The sequence below is a fragment of the Lemur catta genome, chromosome 3 (assembly GCF_020740605.2).
Source record: "Lemur catta isolate mLemCat1 chromosome 3, mLemCat1.pri, whole genome shotgun sequence".
Taxonomy (NCBI): domain Eukaryota; kingdom Metazoa; phylum Chordata; class Mammalia; order Primates; family Lemuridae; genus Lemur; species Lemur catta.
In genome coordinates this window covers 1,744,313-1,761,472 of record NC_059130.1, presented here as the reverse complement: position 1 = coordinate 1,761,472, position 17,160 = coordinate 1,744,313, and the positions used below count along the sequence as shown (strand labels likewise).

Here is a 17,160-nt window from a genome sequence, read left to right as displayed (position 1 = left end):
GAGGAGTTGTTTCTCTCCTTAGCACCGGGATAAGCCCCCTAGAAGTCACCGAAACATCCCAGCCCAGAAAGAGAGGAGTCAGGAGAGTAAACGAGTAGGAGAGTGGGGGTGACCCAATCAGGAGCAGAGGGAAGCAGTTATTTCCATTTTTAATTATCACCATTGCTGGTACGATTATTGCTGCTCTTATATTTTAGCTACAACATCTGTACCAGTCAGAAGTAACATGTGAACTCTGAACCTACACAATAACCCTTTCTCCTCTCCCCCGGAGTTACTAAGGCTGGAAAACGCATCCTGTGAAACTAGCATTGGGCCCGGTTCTCCAGCTGGTGGATCGGGGACTGGGCTGGTGGAAATTGATAGAGGGAATTAATGCACAGATTTTCAAAGTAATGAGGGAATTCAACCTGCCTGACTGCCAGCTCTCCCACATTCACGCAACAGAAAGTTTCTGGAGGGTCTGCTGTGGGAACTGGGGCTTGCCTGTAAGGCCGTAACAGAGCAATAATGGGACAGCACAAGAATCCATTTAAGAATAATAATCACACATCAAGAACATCTTTCCTAGTGTAACTTTCTAAGAAGAAAAATAAAGTAATATGGCTCAGGCATGTGCATGATGACAGCCCCTTCCTGCCTTGGCTCCAGCAGGCTGGGCGGGGGAGGGGAAGCGGCTATGCAGGCGCGGGGAGGGGAGGGGCAAATACTAGAACTAATTCTCTATTTTCTGAAGAACGCAAAAATAAGGCAGCTTGAGGGCCCTTTATACATTCCAGGGAGGCAAAACATGCCGCCATCTAAGAAACTAGGTATGTCTGAAGGCCCCAGACCTTCTTCAAGTGTTAAAGACATCAGACCAAGCTTAAGGAAAACAAATGTCAGTGCTGTTTAAAGTACATCAAGGTTCTTCGGGTTAAAAATCTCCCCAGGGGAAGATGACGCGCTCCCTAGTAAGGGCCCAGAGACAGGGAAGACGGGAAGGTTTCTGCAGGAACTCCGGATTATATTCTTTAATTCACCTCATTACCATAAAGGAACAACTGGAATATTTATGGAACAGAGCTGCAACGACACAGGGCCAGCTAAGCAACTCACATGCGTGCGTGTGAGCGCGCACACACACATGCACACGTGCTCACACGCGGCCTTCTGAACCTCACTCCTGCAAAGCCAGCAGCCCGGACGTGTGCACGGCGCGGGCACTGCGCAAACCGAGCTCGCGGCTCCCGCGGGGCGACCGGCGCACCGCGCCTCTGCGGCTCTGACGGTGACACCGCGAGGGGGTTAATAAAGGCAGGCTGGCTCCCAGAGGGCGTTTCTCCCCCTGGGGGGCGGCGGTCCTCTCCTGACCGCCCTGAGGTCAGTGGAGACAGGGGAGGTCGGGGAAGAGGGAAGCAGCCCGGGGCCAGGGCGCAGGGCCCGTGGGGGACCAGGGCACCCCAGGCGAGGCAAAGGGACACCATGGAAACACAGGCCAGCCCCGCGCCGAGGACACTTGACTTCGGGGCCGGCGACGCGTGGCCTGCGCGGGTGGCTCTCCGGAGCGGGCGGGGGCGCGGGGGAGGCCCGGGTGCCACGCGGGGCCGGGCGGTGCGGGACCCGCTGGCCGAGGGTGGCGGGCGCTCCCCCGCGTGCCCCCCGCGCCCCAGCCCCGCGGTGACGTCAGCAGATTTGCCAAGGGGCCAACGGCCTCCCCGCGCCCCCCCCTGAAAGGGCAACCGCGGGGTTTTGCAGCCGCACCCACGTCTGCAGGGCCCGGGCCCAGCACCGTCACCCTGGCCTGAGGGGCCCCTCGGCTCAGCCCAAGGCCACGTTGCCCGCGCCGGCTTCTCCCCTGTGTCTTAGTTCCAAAAGTTCCATTTCGTGATGCATCATCTCCTTACACTCCGTCCACACGACTTGGATGTCTCTTTTCCACCTGGCCTAGGCGAACAGGCCTCTCGTCTCTTGGCGTTTTGTGTTTCTTGTTGTTGTTCTGGCGGTGGTTTTCGTTTCTCCTTTCCCCCTTTACGGGCCTCAGGACAAGCTACTTTAATTTATTCCTCGCACGATGCGGTTCCTTCTCCAGCCTTTATACTCCGCGCTGGCGCAGCCCCGCCGCCCACCCGCACCCACCAGGGCACTTCCCTCCCAGGGGCCGGGGATTAGGGGCACCCCAGCAAGGAGGCTGCACAAAGGAGAGCTGTGCTGTGTCGCCTCCTCTTTGTTTTTAAATGTTTGTTAATGTAAGCCCGGTGCGGTGCGTGGCCCCAGAGCCCCTGCATGCAAATCGTAGAGAAAGGAATTAACATCTACACCCTTCTGTCCACAGAGGGCCTTTCAGGATGGATGCGGGCCCAGCTCATCATGACAGTCTCCGAGAGTCTTTCTTTGTTAGGGACAAAAAATAAATGCAAAGTTTCAATTCTATCAACAATGGTAATTATGAGCAGCGTTCTCTTACAATGACAACACTGTAAGCTTCAAATCACCTAAAGCCCTCAGGTAAACTCACTGACTAGCTTCTCTCTGCCCTCCCAACACGGGCCACTGCGCGAACTTTGACCTGCTGGCAGATGCCACTTGTCTCAAAGCAAGCCACATACACAAACTTTGCTCTCACACTTCCTGACCACACTTTCTTAGGGAAGCCGAAACATCTTTCTAAATATCCTCACTTTGAGTTTCCAGAAGCCCCACGGACAGGTAGGGGGGAAACAAATTCTTTTGCTGAGGCAAATGGTCAACAAGTAACGCCAGCCTTCCAAGGTGAAAACCAAACCTCTTTCCTGACTTCCTCGGTTCTGCCACATGAACTCAAAAAGGTACACTGCACTCCCATCCTGCAACAATAAACCTTTCTATATTACAAAAGAAATTTCCAGTCTAAAATCCAATAGCCACAAATGTATAGTATGAAAACAATATTTGCATTCAGTCACAATGTCAACAAGGTAGATTAAACTGGGGCTGGCCTCCAACTGGCCTTATAAATGTGATACTGAATGCTTCAACAATAAAAAATTTTTTAATTCCACTTCTTTTTTTCCCCTCCCAGTTTGTCTTCTCCCATTCAACTTGATTAACTGAAGTAGCTTTCACACCACCATAGCAGTTTTTACAGGACTGTTTAGGAAAGATACTAGGATTCACAGGATAAACTACAACAGCCACAACATTAGAATTTCCTTTTATAAATGTTCTACCTGCTTCCCCTTCTGTGAACCTCAGCCTTGGCAGGGATCATGTTGGGGCTCATGACTCACGGAATGTGGGGTCAGATTAGTGGCTCTCTAGAGTCACCCATTCCATGGACGTGGAAACCTGAGACCAAGAGGCTGAATGGTGTTCTCAAAATAATATGCTACCATAGGGGCAGTGGGTGTTAAGCCTCAGAACTCCAAACGCAGGGTCCAGCAAACTCTTGTCACACCATGAAGTCTTCTATCCTTGTTCCATTGTGTTCTTGCTGAAAAAAACAAGGTGACTGCTTCGGCCCACTCAGTCTATTTTAGGGAACATTTCAGATTTTGTTAAGGATAGAGAAACAAAGTATAAAATGAAGAGTTATGGAAAGAAAAGAAGTAAAAAAGAGAAAGAAGGAGGTGGAGAGGAATCACCCCATCCTAGCTCCCATCAGTGACCTTAGCAGGGTGCAGTGGAAGTTCCCTGCCAGAAAAAGATGCCTCAGATATGCTTTATTCTGGACCGTGGCTATCCATCAGGAACCAATTTCAATTGCTACAGAACTAACAGATCAAGTTTGAGTAGGGAACAACCATGTGTCTTCCTCAGAGTGTAAAAACTATGCCAAAAAAGAAACAAAACAAAGATCTATGCCAGAACCACCATTCTACGGCTGTGCTATCCAATATGGTAAATACTAGCCACATGTAGCTATTGAACCCTTGAAGTATAGCTAGGCAAAATTAAGATGTGCTGTAAATGTAAAATACACAATGGATTTCAAAGCCTTAGCACAGAAGAAAGAAGAATGTAAACTATTTCATTAATTTTTATGTTTATTACATGTTAAAATATTTTACATATATTTGGGTTAAATCAAATACATTACTAAAATTAATTTCATCCGTTTCTTTTTACTTTTTAATGGGACTACTAGAAAATTCAAATCATTAAGTTTAAAATTGCAATTTCAAGACCTTGGCACAAAAAAAAAAGAATGCAAAATAGCTCATTGATTTTTATGCTGACTATATGTTGAAATATTTTAGATATATCTGGGTTAAATAAAATGTATTATTTAATTTCACCTGGTATTTTTTTTTTACTTTTTTTAATGAGGCTACTAGAAAATTTAAATCATCAAATTTCAAATTACACGTGTGTTCAATGAACAGCACTGTTCTGTGGGATAGTCTCCCCAGAACTCCAGGATTGGGAGGAGAGGGTGTAACGTGTTGGGATTGCTTTTTGCTGAGCTTTGCTCAAAACTGATAGATAACCATTTAACATAAAAACAAGGTCAGGAATCATGTTAGTGGGTCTCTAAAAATCCTAGATAGAACTAGTAGAAAACTCAGCCTGAACAGACAGGGCCGAATTGATGAGAACCACCTATTGCTATGTGGTTTCAGAAAAATAACAGTAGTTGCTATTTATTGAGCAAATTCATTGAACTATATGCTTTATATTATTGTCTCTTGTAGTCCTTGAGTCAACCCTGCATAGTAGGTATTATTATCCTCACTGCACAGATGAGCAAATTGAAACTCTATTAAATGAACTAACTTACTGATGTTACACAAAAAGCTAGGATTTGACCCATGCTGGTTTGACTCAAAGTCTATGCTCTCTCAGGCACACTAGCTTATCATTCAGAAAAGTCTCCAATCTTTCTCAAAAGGGTATTCCTCTTCAGGAACCTGACACCTGAAATTCCAGCATTAGAGATTCATTCCTTTAACTTATTTTTTTTCCTCTTTAAAATGCAAATAGTTCTGACAGGTTTCACATAAATCCTCATCATGCATACTTCAAGTCAAATAAATTTACCAAAAATTTTTTTTCTTAGAGTAAGAATTGACCAGAAGAGGCAAAAAACACAATAGAGTCCTAAATATGCAGAAGACAGGTTGCTGAGTGGAGAAAGAGGTTGAAGGAATTGAATGCTGGGATTGCTAAAGACAAAACTTAGTGCCATTTACAATATGACTTAAGAGTATACCTACTACAGTCATCAAATTGTATACATTAAATATGTACAGTTTCTTGTGTATCAACAAAGCTGTTAAAAAAAAAAGAAGAAGAAGAAGAATGCACATACTGCAGCCACTGTGTAAAACAGTTTGGCAGTTTCTCAAAACCTAAACATAGCTACCATATGAGCCAGCAATACCACTCCTATATCCAGAGAAATGAAAACATATATCCACACACACAAATTTGTATGCAAATATTCATAGCAGCACTATTCATAATAGCCAAAAGGTGGAAACAAACTAAGTATCCATAAATTGATGAACAGATAAGCAAAATGTGGTATATCCATACAATGGAATATTATTTGGTCATGAAAAGGAATGAGGTACTGATACATGCTACAGTATAGATAAACCTCAAAAACATGCCAAGCAGAAGAGAAGTTAGTCAAAAAACATCAGATATTGTAGAATTTTATATATGTGCAATGTCCAGAAAAGGCAAAATCCATAGAGGTAGAAAGTAGATTAGTGGTGACCAGGGGCTAGGTGAAGCGGGAAATACGGACTGATTGGTAATAAGTACCAGGGGGTGTAGGGGGTGGTGATGAAAATGTTCTAAAATCAGATTGTAGTGATGGGCTCATAACTCAGTGAACGTACTAAAGACCACTGAACTGTAAAGTTTAAATGGGTGAATGTCACAGTGTTGGAAATATATCTCAAGAAAGCTATAAAAAATAATTTAAAAAAATAAATCTATTAACGTATCAAGGCTGTCCTTATGACAAAGATAACATTTTTCCTAAATAAAGAACATATTAGGGAGGCAGAAAAAGGTCAGGTTGCCCTAAATTCATTGTGTGCTACTTTTCCCTGCTTTGAATCCTTGCAAGTTGAGTGGATGGGCCTACGTGTCTTCAGAGGGAAAATATTTTTAACTTGGATTACACAATGTCTCCAGTTGCTGATGCTAAGAAAACATCATCACTAACATATGCAATTCTAGCTTTTCGGGGAGGGGGTGTCCAGTTTGTAGGTGATTAAAAACCTTTGTCTCTGCTCTTACTCATTTTCTCCCCCTCCCCCTTCTTCCAACCTGGTCCCAGACTTTTGGCCAGATATAGCTAATTCTTACTTTAAGAGAATGGCAAGAGAAACAAAAGCAAGCAAATCTTAAATTCAGCAATTTTTGTCTTTTTTCGGCATAAAATCGCAGTCTTAGAATTGGCTCAGTCTTTAGGGACCATCTGGTGTAAGCCTCTCTCTTTCATATAAGAAAACAAGGCCAGAAATAATAAAAGCTAGCAGTTATTGACTGTTTACTCTATGCCAGGCACTGTCATTTACATGTCTTACCTCATTTAATCTTCACAACAACCCTCTAAGATAGATTCCATTATGATCTCCACTTTATAGATAAGGAAAATGAGGCACAGAGAAGTTTTATAACTTGAATAAGGTCACACAGCTAAGCAGCAGCAGATCTGTCTGGCTTTAGAGTCCAAGTCCTTAACTGCTACTATTTTAATTTCTCCTAAAATTATTTAAGCAACTTGCCTGTAACATTGTAACTACTTAGTGGAAGGTGCAGAACCACCGTGGAAGTCAGACACCCACCACAATACCCACTGAATGAGAAAAGTTTCAGTAGAAGATGCAGTTAAAGTACAGCCTAAACCAAAAAGGAAGAATTTTCCACTCATTGCAGTCTTGATTTCCACTGATAATTGAGAGATTGAAAGAGAGCTGTCAGAGGTAAGAAGACCTTCCGGGAAGTCACTACTGACCTTATTCTGCCATAATGGGAGACAGGTGTTATAATCTTATGACAGTCTAGTCCTACACTTTTTTTTTTTTCTGGAAATCATTCTGCCAAGTTCTGAGAAGTGACATCTCTGAGATGCAGATGGGGCAAAAATGCAACCAGAGAATTTTCCTCATGAGAAATGACCGACTACCCCATCGTTTAATTATTGACCAGTAGGTGTATGTTTCTTTGGCCTGAAAGAGTTAATGCATTCACATCCTGTGAAATGAAATACGATATGTATCCTCAGGTAATTTTTATAGAAAATACAGCAGCTTTTATTTATATAGCCCAGAGAGCTCAAAATACTTTTGCAAACAACTCATTAATCCTCTATTTATTTTATTCATCAATTATTATATTCTTTAAATCTCACCACACCACTGCAAGTAGGAGGCAATGGAGCCAAAATTATTGCATTCCTCCAACCTGGTTAATATGGCAACACCAATGAATGGGTGCTTCTCAGGGTCATATGAAAATGGAGCTGTCTTTGGAGCAGGACCTAGGAAACTGCCTCCATCACGTGGTGCTTCCAGTGATTTTTTTTTAAAGGAAAAGCAATAAAAGTATACGTAGATTCACTTCACCAGGCTGAAATATAACAGCATCCATCTAAAAGAGGTTTCAAACCAAAATTAAGGATAAGTTTTTCTAAGGCATGCATGTCAACTAGGTCTCAAAAGAAGCCAGGGTTATATCTTAAATTAAAAATGAAAATGTCTTCCTATTTAAATACGTTCAATATCTAGGTTTTGGTTTGTTTGCTTGTTTAGGGATATTTTTGTAATTTTGCCAACAACAACAACAAAAAGTTCATGATGTCAACAGAACACAGGAGCAAAAGCATGAGAAGAGGCCTGGCCTCAGCAGTGAGCTAAATACACAAGCCAGCGATGCCCCCCTCAGCCCAGAGCGCGGCCTGGTGCCCAGCTTGGAACCCACACCCCACTCCTCCCAGCTCAGCACCCCACAGCCCCTGGGTCACAAGTTTCCCTCCACATTTCTCCTCTCGCAAATCCACTTCCAGATTTCTCAGTGTAACCTAAATCTCCCTCGTTTCCAATCCTCACAGATACCCCCATTGTTGGAACAAATGACACCACATTTCCAAAAATCTCATTCTAGTAGCTATGACCACACTGTTCTTGGCACCCTCCGTTCCACTTCTGAAAAGTCAGAATTTTTCTAATTCAAGTAGTAGACTAAAAATGGAGAACACAAAAGTGACAGGAGAGGGGGGACATTTCTTGTCACAGTTTGTCTTATATTTTGTCTCTTAGAGTCACATTATGGTAAGTCTATAGCTTATAGCCAGAGCATAGTAAATAATATAGAATCTAACCACATTACTTCTGCCTTCTGCAGGTAGTATCAGGTAAAACTGACTCACAGTTTCCCTTCAATTGTCCCCCTTTTCTCTCTCCGGCCCCTTCTACCGGCCCCTTTTGCCCTAAAAAAACAAAATAAAACAAAAAACAAAACAAAACAAAAAGGACCACATTCTTGAATTTTCTCATCAGCAAGAAAAAGTTTTTGCATCTGCCAGCTGTGGATGGGCTTCTACGAAAACCATTCCTGCCACTGCAGCCCCTAAAAGAATCTGATCAGAGGCTGCTCTCAGTGGTCTAAAGTTATTTCCCTCTTGTTCTGTTCAAGGCCTAACACCTTCAGAGTTATTTCCCTACAGTCTTACAGCTTCCCTCAATAATGCCCCCCCATACATGCAGAGACACACACGCATACACAGACACACAAATTATTCTCGAATGCTCTAAAGGAGAGAGGAGAGGAGTAGAAGTCCTATCATGTAATTGCTATATTAGAAAGAAGTGGCAGGCGAGAATAATAAGGGAGGTGTCAAAAGTGAAATACAGTAGTAGACTTAAAAAAAAAACACACACTACAGTTCTGTGATGGGGGTGTTAATTGAACACAGAGAGCAAAGGAAAGAGAGAGAACAAAAGGGTACTAAGGAAGGAAAAAATAATTTTTTTTTACCTCCTCCAATGATTTGATTTGAGTTAACTTCGGTGCAGACAATGCACAGAGGAAAACTGGCTGAAAAGTGCCATATATAGCTATTATGTTCTAAAATTAAAGACTATTCACAACAACCGCAGCCATTCATTGCTATCTATAAATATTCTCCTCAGTAAATGGCACCCAATATGTTTTGTGTTTTCCTAATTTTTAAACCTGCATGATTTTGACATAAAAGTTAAAAAAGAGAAATGTTTAAAAATATATTCAAGGTTTTTTAAAGAAATGTAACATGCCTGAATTTTCTTCTCCTTTTCTTCCATCCCACCAACCCCACTACTACCACATACACACGTATGTAAAACTCAACCTATTGTTAATATGTCAGAAGACAAACAACGATTCTTAAAATCCAAAAGAAAATGTGATACTAAATGGTCCAAAACTCTAATTAAGCCTCTCTATTCCCAGAATGAGCAAACAGATAAAAGCCATATCTGAAATATATTACTATAGGTCTTAACAGGGTTTTTCTTGCTGCTGTTTTGAGATTTGTCACCCAAGCATTTTGCTGGCATTCTTTTTCCTTAGCATTTATATATAAAAGCAAAAAGGTATCAAAATAAAAACTTATCCACACATTGAGGCAAGAAGACACATGGTTTCTTTTTTTTTTTTTAATATCCCCACAGTAATTTCTGACTTAAATACCCATCAATCAACTGTAATTTAGATGGTGCTGCCTACGTTGGGTGGTGTGTGTGTGTGTGTGTGCGTGCTACAAAGTTCCAAAAGGTTGATAAGACATTCTCAGCTAGTTTTCCTATTTACTGACTTCTAAGTCTTCCAACTACAAAATCATGAGCAAAAGCAAAAAAAGCAACAAATGAGTGCAATTACCAAGCTCCTCTCAAGAGTTCTCCCTAGGTGAGCCAAACGTGTGAACTTCCACATTAGAATACAAACAAACCAAGCCCAACCTAAATCAAGAAACCTCTATAATACTTGAGACGGAAGCTCAAAAACACTCATTAAGTGCACGGAGGCTTGAAAGTCACAATAGGAGAAGTCCCCAAACAGTTAAGGAATGTATGTGAGCTGATCACTGGAGTGATCTTTTCACTAGCTCTGTGTCAACAGGGGGGCAAAAAACCTCCCGCAACTTTACAGATACTTGATTTCTGCAACACATGGCATGTCAAGTGCATGGAAGATACGCTGGCAGCAGAATGAGGGTTCCGCAGATTCAGAGTAAGGAAATAATCGCGTTTTACAATCAAAGGGTTCTTTTCAACACACTGAGGTTGACTCCTACCTTTAACACAACACTCGGCATTCCAGGAGAGGTTTCTTCCTTCCCCTCAATCCTTCCAACTCACAAGTTGAAGCATAAGAGAAAGGTAGGCCTTTTTTTTTTCTTTTCTACTTTCACCCAAAGGTACCCTCTCCATCCAAACTGTATGTGTGCACGAGCGTGCGTGTGTGTGTGTGTGTGTGTGCACACGAGCATATGTGTGTGTGTGTGTACGTGTATGTGTTCCCCCCAACAAAGGGGGCAATGATTCTTATCACTTTCGAGTCACATTATTTGATAAACTATTTTAAAAAATATATTATTTGAGACAACAAAGAAAAACTTAATTTAGATATCTAAAAAATCCAAAAATCTCCAAACATTAACTATGTTGACATAAAATTCAAAAAACAAAATATGGAATCCAACCATAAATTACACCTTTAGAATGTTATTTTGACCAGTACGACCGCTTCCTGTCATCACACTTTGGCCACTATGAACAAGGAGCAAACTCTAACCCACACCTGAACCGGATCTCTATTCACCCCACCTACTTTGATCTACTGCCTCAGTAGGTTTTAATTAGGAGACTAGAATTAAACACTTTGACCACAACGTCCATTTAATAAGTGCACTCACAGGCTTCCTTTCAATAAAAACCTGACAGTGTCTTTAAAAACAGACTCTCTTTAGTCCGGATTATCATGTATGCTTTTATATTTTGAGTCTACATTTTATGCACCAAGATCAGCAGGAACTCATACTCGATTAGAAACAAATTTCAAGGAACCAGATATTCAAAGTAAATAAGCATCAGAGATCAAAGAAGGGAAAAAAAGGGAAAAAAAAAAGAGAGAAGAGAAAATAATACATACACCTAGGTTTCCTTCTCTGGGCTAATAGAAAATAAAAACCCTAAAAAGTGTGACAAACTGAAAAAAAAGCTCTTTCGATATTTGTACACACAATCCATAAATCTCTTAAAGGACGTCTCCCAGCAAAAATAACGCGATTCACAGCCCTGCAGTAAGGTTAAGCTTCGGCAGGGCAACCTGGAAGACTTAAAGGTCTGAACATCCCTTCTCAGGGGCTTTGTCTGGGATGTTCTGCACAACACAAATAACATTCGACAAAGGAGCTGCTTACTAATTTTATATGCATCTCAAGACCCAAGTAATTACATATGCAATCAACAGTCACATCTCGAACCTATTTATTTTTGAAAAGAGAAACAGAGAGCTCTCAAAAAGCAAGCCACCCTGCCTGCCCTCTCCCCCCCACCCCCCGCTTTTTTATGTGTAACTATCAATGTATATCAACTGGGCATGCAATCATATTTATTGTCACTTTCATTCATGTCATGCCCTTGCTTATATGGTTTAGATATGAATTATTGACTGTTACACTCCTTGTTGTAAAAAATAAATAAATAAAGAGGATGTCAGGTACTTTGCACTGCTCTGAAGCCAGCGAGCAAGTCAGAGCCCGGCAGAAGCTCCCGCTTCATGTAACCACCCCCCTCCCTCATCTTTGTGCCCCGGTTTCCGATGGCCTTCTCAAATCTTTCCTCCTGCAAGGGAGAGATTTACCTACTTTGGAAAATTAAGGATTAAAATAAACAAACAAGAGGATCTTGCTAAATGTCCTTCCCAGAGCATCTGTTGTTTAAGAACACCTCTGATTGATGACTGCTATTTTTTAATTGTTGCTTTAAAATTTAAATGCCCTCCTGGGATGTGTTATAAGTGTGTTAGTCCATGATATGAGGTCTAGAAAGTAGAAAAACAACAGAGTGAGTGATCTAATGGCATTATACTCTCCTAAACCCAACGATTCTCCCTGCTATAAAATCACAGGCCACTCAAATACCGATAACCTGATGTTGTACCGCGCTTCCCACCAAGGTATTTGACAACACTGTCTTTAGAGAACCTTTAGTCTGCTGCTCTTTTGTAATTACAAGAAAAAAAGGAAAGGAAACGTTAAACGGTTTAGGACCCCAACCCTTGCCCAATTCCAAAAAAATTGGGGCTTTAAATATGGGCCAAAATATATTCCTTCAGGAAATGAACTTTTACTTTCATATTTTTCCTCCAAAGACACACCATTCTATCAATTTCCCTTCAGAACATAGATTTTAGCCTGGATTTCAAAAAGGCTGGGAATAGAGTTAAGGAAAATAAACCAGTAACGCTCGATAATAACTGTCAAAGAAACTTGACGCTTTCTTTAAAAGAAAGCAGGGCTAGGACTTCCTACTGGAATATGCGGTCAATCTTGATAGTATTTTCATTCTGAAATTTTAATATTTAAATAACAGGTTCATGATTGCTGGTAAAGTGATTCAATTGGCCAAAGAAAATGCTAAAATGTTGGAATCTCATTCCTACCTGTTTTTTCTTTGATTTCACACAACACATTAAACAAGGCAGGCTTCATTCTGTGGCAGTTTAAAGCATGTTTTCTGCAAGAAAGAAACAACAACATGATAGCTTAGGTGGACTCTCAAGATCAAACTGCTGATAATGCAGAGAGGGAAAAAAATCTGGACATTTAGCCAAAATTATATACCAAGCATAACTCTGTGGCATGCTTCAATTGTTTTTATGACTTAATATACAGAGTCCCGCCACAGAAAAAGAATTAATGTTAATTAGCAGGGAGAGAGTAGGGACTTAACTACAGAACAGAACTAACCTAAATTATGCCCATTGAGGGAGAGTTGGTTTTTTCTTTTTTTTTTGTAAAGTAGTTTAATCAAAGTAGAATTCTTAATCCAATAATGCTACCCAGGACGATGAATATGGCATAAAAGCAAAGGCAAGTTTTGGATAATCTATGTAACGACCACAGCCTAGGAACCGTCTGTCTGCCTCTCGGTCTGTGTGTTTTCAAATTTAATTCATCCATGTGTTCGAATTCATTCTGCAGATGCCCCTGTGTTCTCATAAACACAAGATGCTTGAAAGGTCTTCTGAGTAGAACTGTCAATTTATAAAATTTCAGTCCCCAAGTTAAAGAGTATGGAAATGCACTGCCAGGGGGCAAACATACCCATATGGGGAATAAATTCATTTCTCTGTGTTCGCATTATGCCTCTTGTGCACACGCTGCTTATTTGCAGGTGTTGAAATTCAATTATTTACAATTAGGACCCTGCATCCATTGGGGAAAAAATAAATACAATTTTGCCTTTTAGATTAGTGATTTACCTGGTTCTTGTGTGTGTGTGTGTGTGTGTGTGTGTGTGTGTGTGTGTGTGTGTGTCTGTATTCAGAATGCACTTGAGAAACAAAACAATACCTTTCCTTCTATTTTATTATGGAATCACTTAGCAGAATGATATTGTTTTGGAAACAAAATACAGATCATATCAGCTATTAGTTAAGGGAATTCTGTTTAACTAATATTAATGTGTAAAGATAAATGGAAAGTTCTGGCACTCAAAACACATGCAATTCTTTTTAATCCCTTTGAAAGTTAAAAAACAGACACATCCTCATGAAGAACAGAGATCAGAAACACGTTCTATATACTATACAGCAGAGGGGTAATAAACTCAGAATTCAGGACTATTAAAATGAATACATGCATTATTGTATCTAAAATACTAATGGTTTACTTTATAAATAATAACTATGCATTATGAAGGTGTGCCTAGGAAAAAGGAAAAAAAGGACACAATATCTGCTAAGTAGAGTTACATTGTTTAACCAAAAAGAAAGCTTAGGGTTGATTTAGTCAGTTCTCATGGGGTGGGGAAAAAAAAACAGATAGAAAAGACTTTAATGTATTAAAGAGATTTTCTAGGTCTTTCAAAATACTTTTCATTAACTGTACTCTTATACATAGGCCCAAATGCAAACAAAAATTCTCGAACAGCTTTATAAAAGTATTGCATTTCCATGGCACAAAAATGAAGCTAAGAAGGAGAACTGAAAATTTCCCCAAAATTGCATCTGATTTCTCTCAGCATCTAGGCCATTAAAAGGGGTAACTAATCGAGCCAGGTTTGCTCTCAGTTTCACAAAAAAAGAGAGGGACTAAGCATCAAAAAAGTAGTGAGTATCTATTCTTACTGGCCCTTCCACTTCACAAACTTGTTATTAAACCAGTTTCTTGGTATGTCTGAGTGTATTTTTCTAGAACAATGTAATGGAGAAATCTGTTCCAATTCAAGACAATTGCCAATGGAAAATCTTCCACTTATCATACCTACTAGTTTTTCTTCAGATAATAAAATGTGAAAAGAACACCGATTAATTTTTTAAAATTTTTCCCCTATTTAAAAAAAATTAGAATAGTTCAAATCTTTGAACATTTCCAAGTTTTCAAGCACCCATAAACCTTAGTACTTTTGAGTTTACATGTTGCATGTGCTTGCAGCTAAAAATAAGAGTGTAATTCATAACATCTATGCTTTTAGCTGCTTCCTCTCGTTTTCTCAACTCAAATTCTCATGTCCCTTAGACAAAAATATACATCATGATGTCTTCCCCATAGAACTAAGTCATCTGAGGTTTAGGAACTGTGAATGTGAGCTTAGAAGATTTTCCAAGCAAAAAAATAAATTTTAAAAGCTACTTCGGAGACTTAACAAAGCTGGGTAATTGTACAGAGAGATGTGGTCATTAGATGTTTTAAATTCTTCCTTTCAAGTTCGGCCTTGGGCAAGCTGTTAGTGGGTTGTCACTTTTTTATTTTGAAAGAAAATTTGCTGTAAAATCCCAGAGTAGAGAACTATGTACCTGGCAGTGGATTCAGCTGAGAAGCTACACAGTTTATCATGTTTCCTTAAGGAAAATCTTCATGTCCTATAGTATTGGAATACATAAAATTCCTGCATGTTTCCATTTCTAAGTGGTCTTGAAAGAACTATGGGGGAAAAGAGCATGCTTGATTTTTGTCCCCTCACCCCTTTTTAAAGGACCATGAATAGCTGTCTGTGTCACGGAAGGTTTGTAAACCGATTCAAATTAGGAGACAATGAAGTTAAACTAAAAATCTGAGCCTCTCAAAACTAACAAATATGCTTAAAAGCAACATTACCTTTTCTTTCCATTAACTTTTTTTTTTAAAAAAAAAAAACAGAATTAAGTGAATGCAAAATATTTTCTGGATAGCTGATAACTACTGACAAAGAAATACCCTGCTTTTTTGTTGTTGTTGTTGTTATGTTGTATTTGGGGGTGGAAGGGAAGGGGAAGAAAAGGTGAACATTAATTTTGGACGAGTAAGTCAGAAAAGACAATCAAACTTAGGTGAGGAGCCAACTAGATCTGCAAATGCAGTGTTCTCGGGACATTTTATTTTGTCACGGCCCGGAGTCCCCCAGCAAGGAGGCAGGGATGCTGCTCACAACTTGGCGATTCTGCTCTCTCGGACTTCGCCAGCGCCGTGGAAGGCGCCGGGGCCGCTTCTGGACCGGCCGGCGGCAGGCTCGGCGTCTACGCGGACGCACGACCGCCTCGGTGCTCACACGCACGCCGTGTCCACACGGCCGCGGCGCGGCGCGGGCGACCCCACTTCGGATGACAACACTCCCGCACGCGGCGCCGCTCCGCCATGCAGCCGCCCGTCAGCACGGGGGACACAAACAACACCGGCCGAGAGAGCGCCGCGGCGCCCCGGCTCCCATTGTCTCCCCCGGCGAGAGCGAGAGAAACACAGAACCCCAAGAAAGGGGAGGGAGAGCCCCGTCTCACCTGGCCTGCGCCTCGTCCAAACTCTGGTCCGTGATGGTCATGATCTGCTGCAAGATGTCCCCGATGTCCTGCTTCCGCGCGCCGTCCCCCTCGGCGCCCGCCGCGCCGTCCTGCAGGTGCTGGGACAGGCCGGGGTGCGCGGCCATGCCGACCCCCGCGTGCGAGTGCATCAGCCGCGGCTGCTCGTCCATCGCGGGCTCCGCGGCCCCCGCGCCTCCGCGGCGGCTCCTCGGCTCGGCTGCGGGGGCGCCGGGGCTCAGCCTTCGCGCCGGCCTCGGTCCTCGCCAGGAGAAGCCGAGAAGGGGAAAAAGACCAAAAGGGAGAAAATCCCTCTGCCTCCTCGGGGGGGGGGGGGCGGGGGCGGGGGCGCCGCGGGGCGGGGGCGGGGGGGAGCGCGGCGGGGAAGGGTGTCGACTCCCGAAAGCAAGAAAAATAAACCCCCTTCCCACTCGGCGGAAAGAAATCAGAGCTGGCTCGGGCTCCAGCCCGGGCTCCTTGGCAGGGCGGGGGCGGGCTCCGGCGCCCGAAGCCGCGGCTCGGTCCTCTCGCAGACGGGCACGGCCGGGAGGAGGGGGCGGCAGGCGGGGGCCGAGGCGCAAACTTTCCCCCGCCCCCACCGGGCCGGCCGAGTCGCGGGGGGCCGCTGCGGGAGCCGGAGCTCGGGGCTGGGCTGCTGCGGGAGCCGGACCCCGGCCGCGGCGGCGGCGAAGCCCGGGCTCTCCCTGCGCCGCGTCTCCGCAAACTCCGGCGGCCCCGCCAGCTCCCGCTTTTGTTTAGCTCGGGCTCAGGACTCCCGAAACGGGCACGGAGAGCCACAGCCCGGGGGGAGGGGGAGGGGGAGGGGAGGGGGAGGGGAGGGGAGGGGAGGGGAGGGGGCGCGGGGGACGGGGGGCGGGGAGGGGAGGGGGGAGGAGGGCGCCCGGCCCCGCCCCCTCTCCTGATTGGCCGTCGGGGAGAGGCCGGCCCCTCCTCCCGCTCCCTCCTCGCCGCGCCCCCTCCCCGGCCTCCTTCGGCTCCGCCCCGCGCGGCGGCCTGTCAATCAGCGTGCAGAGGTGGGCCGGGAAGGAGGCCGGGCTCGCGCCAAGTCCCCGGTCCTTAAAGGTGCGGTGGAGCCGTGGCTCCGGCTCCGTCAGTCGGCGCCCACTCTTCCTGCCGGCCTCGCTTAGGGGGCGTCCTTGAGGAAAGCGGGGCTCCGCTTAAATGCAAACGTGTAAAATTAAC

General features: G+C 43.5%; 1 protein-coding gene across 2 annotated transcripts in view; it reads right to left on the bottom strand.

The window, feature by feature from the left end:
* PBX1 (PBX homeobox 1) overlaps nucleotides 1-16,253 on the bottom strand; it is a 267,175-nt gene extending 250,922 nt beyond the window's left edge. The window contains exons 1-2 of one of the 2 annotated variants that reach the window (XM_045546599.1): nucleotides 15,940-16,253; nucleotides 12,625-12,698 (exon numbers count right to left, since the gene is read on the bottom strand). In XM_045546599.1, the coding sequence (XP_045402555.1) occupies nucleotides 12,625-12,698; nucleotides 15,940-16,130 (265 nt within the window). In that variant the 5' untranslated portion in view covers nucleotides 16,131-16,253. The remainder of the gene's footprint in view (nucleotides 1-12,624; nucleotides 12,699-15,939) is intronic. The other variant, XM_045546600.1, reaches the window with a different exon arrangement.
* Between the last annotated feature and the right edge of the window lie 907 nt (nucleotides 16,254-17,160).